Here is a 20,454-nt window from a genome sequence, read left to right as displayed (position 1 = left end):
CTAAACATGGGTAATGTTGAACGTTCTAAATTCTTTTTTTATTCATATTTAATCATCATCTGTATCATGTGTGGACTAAACATTTGTAATGGTAAATGTTCTACATTCTTTTATTCATATTTAACCACCACTTCCTCCCACTAAATCACTACCGCCCCTGAAACTGTATGGCCATGTACACAAAATGAATGTTTACAAGAAATACTCTTTAATAACATAGCAAGGTCTTTCTGGTATGATCGAATGATAAGCCCCCGTACTATAGTAAGTGAAAATTGCATGGAAAAGCAGTGAGCCAATTCCAAGAGACTGGGTAATTCTGGAAGCATTCTATATCCTGACAGTATACAGAATACAGAAGGTACAAAGAAGCATCTAGAAAATTATAGCTGGCAATAGACTGAAATGGAAAAGTAGGTTTTAATTAAATCAGCTGGCAACAGGGCTTTCATAGCAATAATAGATTTTATATAAATGTTTAACTAAAGTATGTTAAGGCACTTTCTATGTCTGACAATTGTCTCTTCCAATATGTTTTATTTAGCAGGCTAATTTCTGGTTTTGTCTTTTTAGCATTCTAAATCATGCAAAAAGCAAGGAAGAGGTCAACCAAGATCAGGAAAATTTAAGAAAAGGTGATTATAAGATATACATGTGACCAATGCTGGGACAAGGTCATCTAGAGCCCAGGGCGAACATGGCAAATTGCATCCCCCACAAGATGCATGAGCATTATGTGTCAGTAAACCCCCCACCCACATATCTGAATGTTTACCTCCTAAGCATAAATTCCCCCTCCCAATAAAAATATGCCCCTTGCTGAAATCCCCTTCCCGGCAGAAAACTTTGACACCCCCCCAGCTCAAATCCTCTCATTCCCCATATGCCCCCCAGCAAAAATCCACCTCCCCTGAATAAAGTTACCCCTCCTAGTGCAAACCCTCTCAAATTTCTCCATTCCCCCATCCTAGTATAACCCCCCCCCCCCCTCCAAATGTCCCCTCCTAGCACAAATACCCCCAATCATCCCTGCTAGCACAACCCTCCTCCAAAAAATTCCCCTCTTGGCACAAATCACCTCCCCCTACCATATTACCCTTTCTAACACAAACCCCAAATTTCTCCCTCCTAGCACAAATCTTCTTCCCTCATCCCCCTTCCCAACACAAACCCCCCAAAATTCCCCCTCTTAACACAAATCTTTTTTCCCCATCCCCTTTCCAGCACAAATCCCCTCAAATCACTACTCCTAGCACACCTCCCTAAATTTCTCCTCCTTGAGCAATTCTTACCCCCTGCCGTCCCCCAAATCCCCCCCAACACTAATTCCCTTCCCCTCATCCTCCTTGTGGTGCTCCCCCACCACATATGATACCACAGTGCCCAGGGCAGCCTTCCATCCTGCTCACCCCTTGTCCCCGCCCTGCCTGTGACAATTACACTCTCAAATTGCACCATACCCTGGATGTTTTAGAGTGTGGGAAGGGGCCAGTAAAAATGAAACTTGCCAGCCCCTTCCCTTTCATAGTGAGTGATCGGTACTATGTGCTTGATCTTTGGGGTGCACACCCTAACAGTAATGCAACAGAGTTTACGGTAGCTTTCTTCAAAGGGGCCAAAAGTTATTTCATGTCTGATTTAAGCATTCAGATATTCAGATACACTAAAATGAACAGAATTAAAAGAGAAAAATCCTTAGCAAATTTCACCATCTCTCATTCACTGTACTACATGAGTGTGTATTCATATGAGATGTAGCATATATTTAATCCCAAAGGGGCGATATTGATAACTGTGTTCACCATAAATGAGTTTAAGATGTACTGATATGTAGCACAAACCCCAGACCAGTGTGAGAGTTTTGTCCCAGGTTCTATTCCCTATGGGGTACATGGCAGCCAGGCACACAGCAGCTCTAGTCTCACAACTCAACAAACAGACAGTGCATGTAATTTTGTATTTTTAATGCTGGTTAACTTGGTTAGGGTGCAGGGTGAACTTGGGGTAATCCAAATTCAGTGCAAAGTACAACAGAGGACACTCTGTGGCTATAACTGAACTCTTCGGGGTGAACCCCCTTTGTGGCTAGTGGCAGGTGAACACACAGCTCAGGAAGCTCCAATGCATAGGAAATCCTAAGCCAGCAACTCTGGAACAGTCTTTCCATGGGGTTAACAAGGACAGTTACTAGGACCTCTCTCTTTCTGCTCAGGCCTTTACTCACTGTGCCCTGTGTACTTAAATGTCATCCCTCATGTACCAGCTAGATCCTGTACTGTGAGCCTCCATGCCAGGTCCTCAGTGTATTTCCTCTAAACTGATCCTACAACTCTAGAAATGGGTCCCTCAGCTCTTCCTGAGCTGGAGCCCTGGTGGTCTCCTGCAGACTTCAGCTAAGTAACCCAGAGGGCCTCAGCCCTCCAGGCTGGATCTTCTCCATCAGGACAAGGACCCTACTGTTCCAGGCTCCAGCCTATTTATACACACCTCAGCTCCATATTGGTCATGCTTACTTCCAGGTATTGGCTGAGGCTGTATGAATATGCAAGTCCATAGTCTGGCTTTTCCAACCCACTAAATTCTAGAACTAACTAGAAACTAGGGTTGAGCTATTCAGCCTGCAAACAGCAGAACTAAAAACAGCCAAAAGCAATCAACGATTGCTCCAATGGTTACAGAGAAGCCAAAATGGAAATTTGCCATAATCCTACTAGCAACCTTTACTAATAGGGTGCTAGTAGATAATTAAACCTTGTAGAGGCATGCTATCGGGGATGATGGCTGGCCTAATATATAGGCCTTCTCATTTTTAAAGACTGTGTTTATGTTAGTTGATGTAACTGTTTTAATGTCTATAATTTTTTATGGTGTAATAAAAAAATTCAACATTTTATTTAAATATATGTTTTTTTTTGGCACCATAAAAAAAAAAACACTGACTAAACCAAAAGTAAAATGTGCTTCCTATAAGGTATGTGGTGCCCACAATTATTCATTCATCTACCTTACTTCATATGTTATGTTGACTTGTACAGTATACTGCATTTCAAGCAATTAAAGCAGAAACTTGCTGTTTTTTTTTTTTTTTTGCCGAGGAAACCGGTCGTGTGTACATTTTTCGATGAGGAAACTGTTGAGGAACTCGACGAGCCAAAAAGAGAGCATATTCTCTTTTTCCTCGACGGGAATGGAGAAAATGGGCTTGTCGAGTTCCTCGACAGCCTAACAACCCTCATTAATAAAATTACAAATTAAAGATGTTTATCTTTTATTTGAGAGCTGTGGGCTGGATATTTTTTATTATTATTGTATTTTTAGTTAGATCAATTTCTTTTAGTATGGTGAATGTGTTGAAACATGTTAGCAAAGAATGTTTGTTACATTCAATACTTACATGATATGCTATGTAGATATAATCTTTTACTTTTATTCCACCTGTAGTGTCAAGAAAATCAAAGCGTCTGTCAATTGCCACAGCAAAGGTAAAATGTTTTGGTCACTAAACAGGCTCCTTTCTTATTTTATGATAACACAGTTTTAGGAATTGTACAAACTACATGTCCCTCAGGTATGATAAGTCAGCATTAAAGAGCAAACAGGCTGGACATTCATCAAAAGACTTTTAGGAGATACAGTCAGAAGCACGATCACGGGAGGATGTCATATGACGCTCTTTCACAGCGATCGTGAAGAGGTTAATACAGAGTTTGAAATATAAACTTTCTGTTTGGGTTCTTTCATATTTATTGCTTTCAACTGGTCACACACTATAAAGTCAGGTTACACAATTTCATATTTTTTTACATTTAACAGAAGACATATAGTGCAAGAACCTCCATAAACAACCCATTCTTCTTATATCTAGTCAAGTAAAACATTAGGCTCCGTTCACATATACTGCGGCCACGGATCACATCATGGGGTCTGGTGCGTCCCTGTTCACGTATTCAGGTACGAATCAAGTCTGAAATTTTGCACCTGAATCAGAACAGAAGATGCACAGGACCATTTTTTAAATACGGACTGCGGCCGCCCTGGAGCTGTGTGAACCGGCTCCATTAAGATCCAATCACACCCTCCTGTCATGCGAATTGGATGAGGGGAAATTTGAAGAGTGTATTATATATAGACAAGACAGATATGAAATCACATAGGGCTTTATATATATAAAAGTAAATTCCAGTTAAAAGTGGTAAAAATGGTCAATCATCAAGGTGGACTCCAGGAAGTCAGAATGTGGGGGGGGGGGGACACCTTCTACAGAAAAATACACTAAGGTAAGAGGGGTGGGTTACTGATATAAGGGGGAAACCTTTAGATCAGTGCCCCCTTACATTATATTACTCACTCCTCCCTTACATCAATGACCCCCCTCAGACTGGCCTAGCGGCGCTGTCACTGACCTCCTCTCAGGTGCACCATGCAGGGCTCAGTCAGTCGGCTCCAACTGAGTGGCTATGGTTTTATCTTATAGTCTCCTCACCACAGTACACACACGTCTGACTTCTCCCATGACCCCCATCCCGGCGGTGCTCCCACTCTTGTCTCCTCTCCAGACTACCTCAGGGACTGCAGAGATGATACAGGAGATGGTCAGAGACTGCAGACATGATACAAGAGCTCAATGCAGCCTCATCAGTGCCCATCAAATGCAGCCTCACCAGTGCTCATTAAATGCAGCCTCACTGTGCCCGTGAATGCAGCCGCTGAATACTTGAATCTTCTCCTCTCCCTTCTGCAAGCATTCAGCAACACCATGGAGGAATATAGAAAGCTCATTTATCTATATGCGACCCCCCTGCCGATCCTTCTATCTAGGCACACAGGGCGGGCTGTGCAGGCATCTCACAGCTGGCTGGCTGGGTCTGTGTTCGTCAGCGGGGCTGTAACAAGGTCCCACCCCCCTAGACCGACTCGTGTTATAGGCTGAACACTGATTCTATCTACTATCGCATGAGCCGGTATAGGGGGGTGGGACCATGTCACAGTGCCACCACGGAACACAGACCAAGCTCTGTGATACACAGGAGCAGGAGAGAGCGGAGCACTGCTGCCAACTTAAAGCGGCCCCAGTGCAGGCGGCCTACTGGGAAATGTATCCCGGTAGGCCAGTCCAGCTCTGGCAATTGCAGCACAGTAATTCAAAAAGGTTGACATATCCTCATTGATATTTTGTATAATGATATTCTTACCCATGACTTAATGAGATTTATTCAGAAATTATTTGAGGAAAGCTGAGCAAAGTGATGTAAACCAGAGCACCCAATCAGTTTGCTGCAGTTAGACAACTGGAAGCCTTAGGCCAGGTTCACACCTATGCGAATTGGATGCAAGTTTCCCCACATACAATTCGCATTACAGGAGAGTGTGACCGGCTTTCAATGGAGCCAGTTCACACATGTCCAGGGTGGCTACTGTCCACATTTAAAGGGTAATTTCACCTTTTGTACACTTTTTTTCTTCTAAATTCCAGCTCCCCTATGCACCAATACAGCATTCATGTACTTTTTTGCAAAAATATCAAAGCTTTCCATTAAATATACAGTCACTTACTTTTCTTGTCCTAATCCACATTTCCAGATGTTTCCATTAGTAATGTTGTTCTTCCTTACAGACTGTAGGTCCATGACACAGGAAGGAGTTGACCAGCTGACCTCATTAGCACACACCCTGTATAATCCACCCTCCCACTCCCAGCTGCACGTTTTTTAAATGAAATACAATCAATCAGTGATCACCCTCCTCACTAAATACACAATCAGATTGCATAGTGTATGGCAATCTTTATACAAGTACATAGGAGGGAGTGGACAGAAACACTCAGCTGTCAAGCCCCGTTCACAACTCTGCATAGCAGGAACTCGCATTCCCAGATTTTTTTTTTCTAGCGAGGGGGGGAAGCGTTTTGGAGCATTTTCACTCATCACACATACGGCATCCCATCCACCTGAATGGGCTACCCTACATGCAGCAATCACCCCAAAGAAGCTTCAGAACGTTTTTTTAGAGTGGCGCTAGTTGCATTTTTTTACTGCGATTTTTTGGTGCAGCACATTTCTGAAATGCAAAGAAACGTACAGATGTGAATGGAGCCTCATTGTTCTTGTGCACCAATTTCACTTTCAGACCCCATTCACGTCTAGTGGGAGCGCAAATTTTGCGCCTCTTTTTTCTTGTGACCCGCATATGGCAGCCCATTGATTTTAATTGGCTGCACTACATGTGGTTAAAGGGGATAAGTTATCGGAGAATGTCTCTGTCATGTGCCACATCCATGTGATATAGACAAGAAGAAAGATATATCCCCTGACTGGACTTTTAAGGCACTCACGTGTAAACAAGTATTGCAAAAATATATGTAGTTTATTATAAGATTCAAACATAGTAATAAAGAATAGGATACAATTGTGCATAAATTGAATGTATGCAGTACAGCATGTGAGTTTATAGCAAATAATAACCACAATAAAAGACATAATTTTTCGATAAATCACCCAACGTTTCAATGAATCCAATCTCCTGCAGGGGTAGTAGAAAAATGTGTCTATAATATATCAATGTTACCAATTTGATATACATTCCATTTATGCGCAATTTTATCTTATTCTTTATTACTATGTTATTACTATGTTTGAATCTTATAATAAATGACATATATTTAAATGATATATCTTTCTTCTTGTCTACATGTGGTTAAAGAGACATTTTAGCATTTGTGGGTTTTTTACTGTGCATTTTGCAGCATTTTCCCTCATTTTTTCACTTGGCAAAATGTGTTTTTGCTTCTCTGTTTGGTGTGCATTTAACAATTAATAGCACTGAAAGCGCAAACTAGTCATTTTGGGTGTATAAACATGGCCATATACTCTGATTGTATCCTGTGTATTTAGTGAGAAGGGTGATCACTCATTTATTGCTTTATATTTAAAAAAATGGGAGCTGGGAATGTGAGGGTGGATGATGCTGGGTGTGTGCTAATGAGGTCAGCTGGTCAACTTCTTCCTGTGTCATAAACTATAGTCTGATCAGAAAGAAGACATTACTAATGGAAACGTGGATTAGATTTAACGGATAGCTTTGATACTTTTGCAAAAAAAGTACATGAATGCTATATTGGTGCATAGGGGAGCTGGAATTTAGGGGGAAAAAGTGTACAAATGTGAACTCACCCTTTAAAAAAGATCCTGTGTGTCTTTTGTTCCAATTCAGCTGCAAATTCAGGCAAAAATTTGGACCTGATTCGCACCTGAATCGGTAAATGGGGAAGCATTTTTTTTGCCGAGGAAACCGGTCGTGTGTACACTTTTCGACGAGGAAACTGTCGAGGATCTCGTCGAGCCAAAAAGAGAGCATATCTTCTTTTTCCCCGACGGCAATGGAGAAATTTGGCTCGCCGAGATCCTCGACAGCCTAACAAGGAACTTGACGAGCAAAACGATGTGTTTCGCCCGTCGAGTTCCTCGGCCGTGTGTACGAGGCTTCACAAACAGGCTTATTGGAAAGTTTGTAATGAATTGGCTGCTTTCCTGATCAGTGTATTCTGACAGCGTAGGAGTTCTCGCTGTCAGAATACAATGGGAGGCTACCCCTATGCACCTTGAATGTGTGGACAGGGGGAATCCAAATTAGTTTCTTTCAATCATTCCACGCTGAATAACAATGGGGCTGATGGAGCTGCAGCTCCAGGCCCCTTTCTCAAGATAGGCCCATTTGCCCAAAAAAAAAAAAAAAAAAAATCTTTTTTTTTTTTTTTTTTAAGATTTTTTTTTTCTAAGATCGAATTTGGGGGGTTGTAGCTCGATGACCAGAGGTCACAGAAACCCCACATTTGGGGGTAGGCATGGGAAGAGCTACCCCACAACTGGTTAAAATATGGGATGGCTATCATTTATGGTTCCGGAGATACGGGCCTGCTTGCACAGCCTGTCAGAAGCTACATTCAGAGCGGCCAAGCTGACACACTACAGCAGACTGATAGGATCACAGTGCTTATAATAATTATTTGTATATTACTCATGGTAATTAACCCCTTGCCACCCAGGCCAATTCTGACACTTCTCTACTACATGTAAAAATCATCATTTGTTTTTTGCTAGAAAATTACTCTATGGTGGTCTTTGCACTTTTTATGTTGCAGGGTACAGAGCTGCACGATTCTGGCTAAAATGAGAATTGCAATTTTTTTGCTTAGAAGATAGATCACGATTCTCTCACGATTGTTGCGGCGTAACATCATCTTTCACATAAAAAAAAAAAAAAAAAAATGGGCTAACTTCACTGTTTTGTTTTTATGGTTTTTATTATTCATTGAAGTGGGAAAATGCAGTGTGACATAACATATTGCAGCAATAGCCATTGTATTCCCTAGAGTCTCTGCTAAAATATATATAATGTTTGGCAGTTCCAAGTAATTTTCTAGCAAATAATATTGCTTTCTAACTTAAGAAACAAGTGTTGGACTTTAAGTGGTTAAATTTAGTTACAATGTTAGTTAGTTACAATGTTTCATTTTGTTTACAAACTTCGCAGACTGCCCGGCTTTGTTCTTTACACACAGAAGTGTATCCCTTTGATCTAAGAAGGAAGTGTTAGTTACAATGTTTCCTGTTAAATACTTGGCAGACTGCCCGGATATTTTCTTTTGACAGCTGAAAGTCTCTCCATTTGTTATATGAAAGAATCAGCAAACTCTGCATTGAAGATCGTCAGGGGGGTTGAATCGAGATCACAATTTTTTTAACGATTAATTGTGCAGCTCTAGCACGGTATTTGCGCAGCAATTTTTCAAACATGTTTTTTTGGAAAAAAATGTTTCATTCATTAAAAAAACAGTTAGTTAGTTAAGTTAGCACAATTTTTTTTGGTATCCTAAGCGATGCTTTACATTTTTTTAGGTTACATGTTTAGAGTTACAGAGGAGGTCTAGTACTAGAATTATTGTTCTCGCTCTAACGATCGTGGCGTATGTAACCTGTGTGTATCTGGCTCTGATACTACCAGTGCCTACCCAGCCACTGACTAGTATCTCTCCCCAGCCTGTCCCCACACACCCTCTCACCTGCTGACCTGTGGATGGGGGAATCACTCCTGCAGTGTTATTGTGTTCTGCCAGTGCGTACAATGATCAGTGTTGCTAACTTTAGCTGGCAGCACTGATTGTTTTAAGAAAAAAAAACAGGCTGGTTGTACTCAAGTTGATTAATAGATTGACTTGTGTAAAACCAGCTAGCCCATACATAGATTGACTATGGCTGGTCTCTGCATAATTGGCGTAATTTCAATCCATGTATGACCCGCTTAACCACTACTCAGTCCCTAAATATCCTTCCACTCCTGTACATAGTGCCCACTGTCATACTCTCCACACTTCTCTCCTATACATAGTACCCACTGTCATACCCTACACACCCCTCTCCTGTACATAGTGCCCACTGTCATACCCTCCACACTCCTCTCCTATACATAGCGCCCACTGTCATACCCTTCACACTCCTCTCCTGTACATAGTGCCTGCTGTCATACACTTCTCTCCTGTACTTAGTGCCCACTGTCGCACCCTCCACACTCCTCTCCTGTACATACTGCTCACTGTCATACCCTCCACACTCCTCTCCTATACATAGTGCCCACTGTCATACCCTCCACACTCCTCTCCTATACATAGTGTTCACTGTCATACCCTCCACACTCCTCTCCTATACATAGAGCCCACTATCATACCATCTACATTCCTCTCCTGTACATACTGCCCACTGTCATACCCTCCACACTCCTCTCCTGTACATACTGCCCCATCGTACCCTCCACACTTCTCTCTGGTACGTACTACCCTCTGTCATACCCCCTCACTCTTCCTGTACATACTGCCCATTGTCATACCCTTCACACTCCTCTCCTGTACATAGTGCTTTTTTCCGTACCCTTTGTACTCCTCTCCTGTACATAGTGCCCACTGTTAGACCCTCCACATTCCTCTCCCTCACCTGCACATACTTCCCACTTATATACCGTCCATACTCCTCCCCTATGTCGCTTACCCACAAAAACAGTTCTTTAAAATTGTACTGAATATCCTCAATGTTACCAGCTCTAGAATGGACACACTTTTGTTAGTTCAACTAAAGGAAATATCAGTTCTCATATTTGTTCTGCCCCATTATTAGAACTCATTTAATTTTGTGATTACTACTATGTTGTATAGAGGAACATCGGGGATCTCAGCTACTCTAAATATAGCACTTATATAAAAAAGTGGCCCTGAAAATATTTTTTAAATGTTGGCAACTGTGCACTTAGGCACTGCCCAAGGGCCACCGCCCACCGGGTCAGTAGGGGGCCCCATGAGAGGCTCCTGGGATCCTGTGATAATAAAGCGGTAGTAAACTTTCCTGACATTACTACTTTTTAGAGGCCCTGGGGTAGGTTATGCCACAACGTACAAGTATGCACAGCATATTAGCACATTAGTGTACACTTCAATTTTCAGACTGAGCCCTCCAGTGCTGCAATGAATCAGGCGGGGCCTGGACACTTCCATCTTCACCCGGTCTTCCTTCTGGGTTCTGTGCCTTTGGTCACTTGCCTTGGCTGGGCTGCGTTCATGTCATTCCCACGCATTTATTTATTATTTATTACACCCCATTCACACCTCCGCGACAAAACGCCCGACGCCGGCCGCTCGTGCCGCTGGAGGGGAGAATTCCCATTGCTGTACACCTGCGGCATGAAAAAAAGTCCCGGACCCTTTTTTTCAGGCGGCATTGGCGTTCGGCCATACAAAGCAATAGGAAGGATTTGTAAAAAAAAAGTTACACTATTCGCGGCAAAATACGCCGCGTACGCGGCGTTACTTGTCGCGGAGGTGTGAATGCAGCCTAAAAGGCCCCACCAAAATCCTCAGCACCAGGCCCATGATGTTCTTAATCTGGCCCTGTTAATTTATGGTCGGCTTTGGTGACTAATCTCACCAATGCTTGTTCTTTTCCCATTACAGGAGGACAAGTCAGAAGACATTGCTATGAACTTCTTTACATTTCAGACTGGACAGAGTAAAAATGTGCCTGATGATGACCTCTCAACATTTCAGAGTCAGCCAGAACAGAGTGAAGATCTACCTACTTCTGCCCTTGCTACATTTCACTGTGAGCCTAGACCTAGACCTAGTGAAGATCTACCAACCGCCAACTGTGTCTGGAATTACTCTCACCTGTAGGAAAGGCTCATTGAACAAGGCTGATGTGTTTACAGTACAGAAAAAAAGGTTTCTCACTTCCAGAAGCGCACACAGGGCTGAGCACAATTTTATTATACTGGGCTGGTGAGCTGTGTTCTTTGTACAGCCCGGGAAGGGGACCAATATTCACACACCACATTCACGTTTCTTTCTGTTACGATTACATTAATATCTCTTTAAACACACTTTTGCTATTGTAACACAAAAGAAAGTATAGTTTTATCCTATTATGTATTAATGACTATAGGAAATGAGACCACAAGATGCACTGTATGGTCGATACTGCACTATTCTTTTATTCAAGAGCACATTAACTCCTATAATAGAGGAACTAATTAAATATACATATGTCTGAATCGTTTCCATGGGCATGAATTAGGCTTGTTTCGCACAGCCGGTTACATGCAGCCACCAGATTCCAGCGACAGGAATCAGCAAAGTTTATCATTTTATATACTGTATTTTTTGGCATTACACTCACTTTTTTACCCTGAAAATAGAGGGTAAATTGTGCCTGTGTGTTATATACAGGGGGATGTGGAAAGTTTTTTTCCTGAAACTTCCCTCTTAAAGTTAGGGTGCGTGTTATACGACTGCGTGTGTTATACACCGATAAATACGGTAATATATTAGTTTATAATATAGTACATAAGAAGTACTGCTCTAATCTACTGCATGAAATTACGAAAAAAAAATCCCAAAAATATAAATGCCAAAAAGAGTCCCGTAATCATGTATTGTAAATCAGCCTTCAAGTGAATCTCCACCACCTCCAAGACAGGATGAAAGGCTTACCAGAAATACAACTTCGGAAGATGTCATATTTGATGAAACGCATGGGACAGAGCTACGTATGGTGATTACGTCACAATTGCGAAAGTGGAAAACATGGAAATTGATGGACAGCCGCACTTGATGGACAGCCATGACTAAGCACTAACTGTGTGCGAAACGTGTCGGCTGTCCCCTTATGTGACTGTATTTTTGGATTTGCATGTCCAGTTTTTATTAATAAAGACAACTTCTTCAAGTTCATCTGGAGTGCGGCTGTTCATCAATTTCCATGTTTTCCATGCTTGCCTAGTGCATTGCCAGCACCTTGGACTCCTGGGAGGTTCCTCTAATTGTCTGCTAAAGATCCACCTGGAGTGGTGATTCCTTTTTCTTGACAATTGCGAAAGTGTCCCCGGGAGTGAGATTTTGCCAGTGCTGTTACAGTTCTCCCCTTCACACTGAAGGCGCTTTTCAGGCGTTTTAGCACTAAAAATAGCACATGTAAAGCACCTGAAAAGTGCCTCCTAAGCCTCCCCAGTGTGAAAGCCCAAGTGCTTTCACACTGGGGCGCACCGGGAAAAAAAGTCCTGCAAGCAGCATCTTTGGGGCGGTGCGAGAGCGGTGAATACACCCCTCCTAAACCGCCCCTGCCATTGAAATCAATGGGCAGCGCTGCCGAGCGTTTCGGCAGCAGCACTTTTGAGCACTTTTAACCCCTTGCTAAGCCCATCTTTGGGGTTAAAAGTGCACCGCTCTCGCCTGCACAGCGCCAGTAAAGTGCCGCTAAAACTACCGGTCTAGCCTGATGTAAGTGCAATTTTTAATTCAATAAACTTTTATACTGGGTTTTTACACAATGTGGAGCAGTATGTTTTATGACATGCTTATAGGGGGATATGAAGAGGAGGGAAAATTGTTAATTTTTGGAAATACGGTTCCTGGGCATTAAGGGGCTGATGTCACATTATGCAATACATGACTTCTCTATAATTTAAGAGTCATGAATTTCTGGTAAGCCTTTCATCTTGTCATAGTGTAAAAACCCAGAATAAACATCTATTGAATTAAAAATTGTACTAAATAAGTAAGAACTAAAATAGCGCTGTATAACAGCATCCCAAATGGCCAAATCTTACTCCCAGGGACACTTCAGTAATGCGAGATGACGTCGCCACATGTAGCTCCGCCCTATGCGTTTCATCAAATATGCTGTCTTCCAGAGTTGTATTTCTGGTAAGCATTTCATCCTGTCTTGGAGATGGTGGCGATTGGAGGCTGGTTTTCAATATTGAGATTGAAAACACTCGCATGCAATGTTTGAGGGGCTTGGAAATTCACATGATTAGTGGACTCTTTTTGGCATTTATGTTTTTGGGATTTATTTATTTATTTTTTTGACCTTTCATGTAGTAGATTAGAGCACCATGTCTGATGTACTATATGGGACTGCAAGCAGATACATTTTCTCTCAGACAGCTATTGAAATAAATACACTTAGACAATATATTTGAATTAATAAAAAAAATGATCGTCTTTATTTATTGGTTTATCATATTAAATATCAAATATTATTAAACAATTCTAAATAATCAGCCGTTTTTACAAATATTGAAATGAACAACTCAGCTTTTAAAGCTTGAGTTGTATTATAACAAGCATACATTTAATAATAAATTGTCCCCCTTCTCATTAGAAAAGATGACCCAACCACATAAATATTTAGGCCATGACAATCCAGGGAGGACAGGAGGGGAGCTCCGCCGACGACGACTTCCTGAGGTGACTCGCATTTGAGCCCTGACAGAACCCCCTTTTTTATAGGGCTTTGTCAGGCTTCGAGAAGCTTCTGACACAAATCTATGGGTTCCAAGGATCCCCTTATTTAACTGTCTTGAAACCTGTTCGCTGCTGCCGTCCCATTAGAAAAGGGGCCGGGGGAACTTAAAACCCCCTATCCCCTTTCTTTTACATTTGTGTTGCTATGTCTAATATCACATAGCGTGCTAGCAGCTATTCTTCTTCTTTTTTTCATTTGGTTATTGCACTAGTTCCACGAGCGTGGTTTCATTTGTTGTATGATACTGAGTTTAGCTATTTAAAGTGGAGTTCCACCCATAAATATAACATTACATCAGCAGTTTTAAAAAAATGTCATTAGTCCTTTACGAAAATTTTTTTTTTTTTTAGATGCCTTCAAAGTGTTGTTGCTAGGCAGAATAGTTAATCTTCCCACTTCCTGCACCTAGGTGCTTAATGCTTCCTAACCTACACCGCACAGACTCCTGGGAATGTAGTGGGTGTAACTTTCCAGGAGTCTGTGCACTCCCCAGTCTCAAAGAATCATGTGACTTGGACAGCACAGGTGCTGAAACCTGATCTGACACTGCTTGTGCAGCACTGAGCATGTGCGAGATCTGCAAGGCTGAAATCCAGGAAGTCATACAGTCTGGCTTCATGATGCCCACACTTAAGATGGCCCCAGTCAATTTCTATTTTATAAAGTGTCTAAATGCTGTAACAGCCTAACAAAACGGACCTTAGTTTACAGACTAACTTTACTAGAATACATTAAGCTTGTGTATTACAGGGGTATTTATATTTAAAAAGTGAAATTGTGGCCGGAACTCCGCTTTAAATCGATTTCTATGTTTTAATAAAGGGGGCGGAAGACTGGGTTTAAGTCCATACATAATTTGTTAATTATAATAAATCAACTGGATCTTGTTAATGAAAGACATCTGGTACTTGATAATAAAATACATGTGGCCAAATAATTTGTCCTGAATTGGTTACACATTGACATTTTTCCTTCCAAATACATCCACCCAGGTATAAGAGAGAATGACTGAATTTAGCAAAATGTTCCCAAATGACTGGATAATGGTATAGTTGCACATACAATGAAGGATACTGTCCTCTGACTGGTACTACCCATGAAAATATAATTAATCAACTGAATACCTTAGTTAATAAAGGAGAAGGTACCAAGAATAAAAACATATCAGTGTTTTATTTGAATGTCACTGAGGCTTATCCGATATGTGACATAAGGCTGCAATGTGCCATATCAGAAAATGGATGGATGTACTGAAGGACTACTCGAAAACCAACATGCAATATTCTGAGATCGTTTGGCTGTCATTTTACATTTACTGTATATATTTTGTCCTATAAACACCATTTATATATTATCTGTTACGCATATTTTTAAATAATATATTGCATATATACAAAGTAATTGCATGTAAGTTTTTACCTGAGCTGTTGGTCCGGCTGTTTATTTTGTAGACTAATTCAATAAATAAATTAAAAAAGCTAGCTTTAGCTCCACATATGTTCCAAGCTGTCAGTCTCTTGTGTTTAATCCTCATACTTGACCATGCTGTAAACTCCAAAGACATCAAAAAGAATTAACTTCTATGCAGCTATGGGGGTTATTTACTAAAGGCAAATCCACTTTGTACTACAAATGCACGTGGAAGTGCAGTCGCTGTAGATCCGAGGTGGAAATGCAAGGAAAATTAAAAACAGAATTTTAGCTTTCACATGATTGGATAATAAAATCAGCAGAGCTTCCTCTCATTTCAGATCTACCCCTCAGATTTACAGCGACTGCACTTCCAAGTGCAATTTCAGTGCAATTTCAAGTAGTGCAAAGTGGATTTGCCTTTAGTAAATAACCCCCAATGTGTTTACCCGTGTTTAGGTATATTTGGTTTTCTTTACAGAGTGAAGCATCAACACATTCACTGAGCTTTTGGGAAAATGAGTGCAACTGCATTTGTAAAGTGCACAGTCTATTTGTCTTTGGTAAATAAACTCCATTATGTAGTAAAATCTGAAAAGTATTTCTGTACAATTATGGATATATAACCAATCACCATCAAACACCGTCTTTACAGTGTTTGAAATTAGAGGATTACTCCCTCCCTGTACCTCCCCATTCTACTGATACCCCCTTTATCATACTTATGTACTCAGGGGGTGACTCAGTTTAAGCGGGCACTGCGCATGCACAGTTTATTCTATAGATACTAATGAAAAAGCCATCTACTGTACTTGTAATCCTGAAGATTTTTTTTTTTTTTCATTAGGATCTGTGGAGACTTGGCAATACATGCACAGCACTACATAGTTAGGTTGAAAAAAAAACACAAGTCCATCCAGTTCAACCAAAACTTGATAGCCTGTCTGCTCAGAAAAGGTTGAGAGCACTTGCAAAATAATTAAATGGACAGACAATTAATAAAACAAAAAGTTAACAATGAGGATTGAGGAGCTTCTACTTGCTTATAAAAAATAATATACCATATATCCTTTATTACAGCAATTCATAATTAAAAATCACCATTTTATACTACACCTTACTCCACAGGACTAACACTTCATTAATGTACCCCAGCCAGAGCGCCACTCACTGAGGTACATCAAGAACACCACCTGTTCCTCCCATAAATTAAGATGTAAATATGCCTAGGACAGGGCCCATGGGGCTGCCATGAAAGTACCTTTAACCTGCTAATAATACCTTCCATCAAATTGGAAATAATTATTCGGTAATGCCATGTGGAGTAGATCTATAATGAACTAATTTTGAATTGCAAGTTCACCAAAATGTGCATTAAGAAAATGAGAAACCTTTTCCATTCCCCCAATGGTTAGGGATCCACAAATCCATGAATGGATGGGCTTTTATGCTTTGCTTGTTCACATGGTTTAGGCATTATTCCTTAAAGTTCCACACTATACTGGTTATTTGTAAGTACCGTATGTACTATATAACAGCAATACACAAAGCTTTGAGACACAGGGCTGTTTACTTACTGAGCTTGGTTGGTCATCTACTACAGAAATAAGTTTAATTTATATGTTATATTATTACTTATATAGCCTTGCACTGAAGTAATACATTTTCTGTATGTTGTTGAGCTCAGTGAAATTCGCTTAAATTTATTCTGTGATTGTGGCTGTGAGTGGCTCGGATGTCCAGTGTATGATATGACAACAATTTCATTTTTAATATATTATGGACAGTGAAGATGTAGTACAAAATGTGTGATTTTTAATTATAAATTTCTATAATAAAGGATATATATTATTTTTGTGAAGCAAGTAGAAGCTCCTCAATCCTTATTAACCTTTCCTTTATTGATGGTCTGTCCCATTCATTATTTTGCAAGTGTATAGTAAGTTAAGAGAATTGACAGATGAGGCAGATCTTACTCTGAATTCATTGGAAAAAAAACATAGTTTTATAATTTTGTTAACCTCCCTAGCGGTATGATTCTGTCTGAAATTACGTACCAAAAGCGGTACCATTATTTGCAAGGAAATTTGGCGTTTTATACTGTAGGCCTGTAATCCTTAGGAATAACTCACTTAAATCTGACCAAACAAGAGTCTAATAGGCATCCTGGGTATGACATTTTTTTAAAAACAAAATTATAAATTATATTATAATAAATAATTATAAATAATTATAACAAATAATAATATAATTCTAATAAAAATTATTCAATAATGTAATCAACTCAAAATCACAGAAATTTGCTCAGTTGCAAAATTGTTGCTGTCATTATTTTTTTTTTTTATGACGAATTTCCCCACAAATCGCTATCGCTCAATTCTGCAAGTAATTATAATTTATTATCGCTGTTTTCTAGCTGATCTAAAACCATTTTTGACATAAAGGGACACTTTTGGTTGCTATGGACAATATACAGTTTGCAGGGAGAAAGAACCGTTTTTATTATATAAAAGAACATGTAGAGCACTGGACAGACCACTAGGGACAAGGGGGGGGGGTGTATTTTTTACATACAGTACTGTAATCTATAAGATTACAGTATACTGTATGTATAGGGTTTGTTTACTTTTTTGAATTTGGCGCCGATCTCCACCCCCGTGCGTCGTAACGTCGCAGGGAACGGAGATCAGCGGCACACGGGGACACTGTGTGAATCGAGCGAGGTCCCGCTCGCTCACACAGCGCGGTGGCATCGCTGGATCCAGGAACAAGGTAAGCCAGCGCGCGCTGCAGGCTCTGCATAGCTACCCCGAGCGTGACTCGGGGATACCGATTTTAGCACAAAAAATCCACCCCGAGTCACGCTCGGGAATACCGCCAGGGGGGTTAAGAAAGGTTGAGAGCACTGCTTGGCTGAATCAAGTTGCCCATTAAACTACGGTTAGCAAATGGATATATTGGCAGAATGGGAAGGCGGGGAGAGGCAGTTAACATTAATTTGTATTAAAGACATAAAATCCTTTAAAAATGCTGGCACCTCCATGCATTGAAACGTTTGTTACCTCAGCACTTCATATTTCAGATATGTGCTTGTATTAAAAAAAAAAATCCTGTTCTCTTTGTATTGCTTCTTTTATGTGAAATCCCTGGTGTTCCTGCCAGTGCCTCTGCTTTCCTATTAAAAAACTGACCACAGTAAGCAGAACACACTGTGGTCAGTGCTCTAGTGATCAGACTTGTCCTGACACGCCCCACCGCACAGCTAATAACTGGGAAGATCATGTAGCAAAAATGTAGGTAGTAGGATTTTAAATACCCCTCCAGTGAACACAAAAATACAGTAATGTTATAAAAAATACAAAACTTTATTTCTACCAATAAAATATATAAAAAAATACATATTTTGTATAGCTGCTTGCATATGGAATACCAACAATCATTGTCTACTGCAAACATGTATGGTCGAGAGATACGGTCCATGCGTATCGTTGGAATTCCCCACTTCTTCAGGACCAAGAGATAGGGGGTTATTCAGGGGACAACCCAAAATGTAGGATTTTCTTTACTTTTACTTTCAATGATAATAGTAAACAGAGTAAATAGAGAGGGGGAATCTCCCTCAGACAGCAATAAAAACTGACAGGGTTTCTAATCCATCTTCCCTCTATCCAAAATGGAAAAAAAAATTGCCTTTAGTTATACTTTACTCTATAGTTTAGCCTTATTGACATAGCTTGGAGCCTGGGTCCAGTATTTCACAAAAGCTCCTCTAAAACAATGGCAATAGCACAACACTTCCTGCCGAATATTTAAATTGTCTAATAGTGTCTATTTCCCAGTGGTATTAAAAGACTAGCCATGGGCAAACATTGCTCCAATGCCATTTTGGAAAGACATTCAATGAAGAAACTACAAGTCTCATCTGCCACCATGGCAGACGGCTTGTACCTCTCAATGGACTACAAGGGCACTTCTTCCAGCTTTCACACATAAAGCCCATACAAAGATACAGGCAAGGAAGTTAGAGAAGGTGTCTGCAGGAGCCTGATATTGCACCTGTGATTTACAGATCATGGTTGCATTGCTTTTCAGGTATCTGGGGGGGGGGGGATAATACATGCATATTTTTTTCTGCAACAATATGTGTTTTCTTATTTTTTTACCCAAACTGAACTTATCCTTTAACTAAAATATCAAACAAACTTATCAACCTTCCCATCTATTTTCTGTGAACTACAATGCAATGCCCCTCTTCAATGTTCAAATCAGTTTACCCTAGTACCTCTCCATAGATATAGAGAAGCAAGTGACCATTTCCATCCTAGGACAGGAAGTATGGGCCAGATCCACAAAAGGGATACGCAGGCGTATCTACTGATACGCCGTCGTATCCCTGTTTCTATCTATGCGGCTGATTCACAGAATCAGTTACGCATAGATATTCCTAAGATCCGGCAGGTGTAATACTTTTACACTGTCGGATCTTAGGATGCAGTACCTTGGCCGCCGCTGGGGGCATTTCTCATCAAAATTCTGCGTCGGGTATGCAAATTAGCACTTACGGAGATCCACGAAGGGATAGTGTTAGTTTGCCGTCGCAAAATTAGGGCTGCTTTTACAAAGTGTAAACTTAGTACACCATGTAAAAGTAGACCCTTCTTTCCCGCGTCGCTGTCAAATTTTTTTTTTTTTTTCCCGCCGCAACTCTTTTTTTTTCTTTTACACCCGTCGCGATTCTCAAAACTCGGCGCAACGTAAATCCGCGCAAAGCACGTCGGGAAAATCGCGTCGGGAGCATGCGCAGTATGTCCGGCGCGGGAGCGCACCTAATTTAAATGGGACTCGCCCCATTAGATTGGGCACGCCTTGCGCCGGACAGATTTAAGTTACACAGCTGCAAATTTCTAAGTAAGTGCTTTGTGGATCGGGCACTAACTTGGACAATTTGTGGCAGTGTAACTTAAATGGGAAAAGTTAAGTTACGCCCGCTATTTGTGGATCTGGCCCTATGTTACTGGCAGGATAAGTGGGTGAAAATAAGGGCTCAATTACATTGATTTGTTGCAGTAACATGCACTTTATAGACACACTCCCTTCTACACAGTCTCATAAGGAAACATGAACAGCTGGTTAATTACATGTTGTGTGCTGGAGGGGGAAATGGGCTGTCTCCTAGGGTCCTGTGGCATTGCGTTAGACT

At 40.8% G+C, this 20,454-nt stretch overlaps 1 protein-coding gene across 1 annotated transcript in view; it reads left to right on the top strand.

Annotated features, from left to right (window-relative positions):
• LOC120909278 overlaps window positions 1–11,581 on the top strand; it is a 32,753-nt gene extending 21,172 nt beyond the window's left edge. The window contains exons 7-9 of the mRNA XM_040321052.1: window positions 574–635; window positions 3,442–3,482; window positions 10,994–11,581. Of these exons, the coding sequence (XP_040176986.1) occupies window positions 574–635; window positions 3,442–3,482; window positions 10,994–11,212 (322 nt within the window). The 3' untranslated portion in view covers window positions 11,213–11,581. The remainder of the gene's footprint in view (window positions 1–573; window positions 636–3,441; window positions 3,483–10,993) is intronic.
• Window positions 11,582–20,454: the final 8,873 nt, after the last annotated feature.

The sequence above is a fragment of the Rana temporaria genome, chromosome 1, assembly GCF_905171775.1.
Source record: "Rana temporaria chromosome 1, aRanTem1.1, whole genome shotgun sequence".
In the NCBI taxonomy this organism is placed as follows: domain Eukaryota; kingdom Metazoa; phylum Chordata; class Amphibia; order Anura; family Ranidae; genus Rana; species Rana temporaria.
The sequence above is the reverse complement of the archived record's forward strand: the minus strand, read 5'-3'. Positions and strand labels throughout refer to the sequence as shown.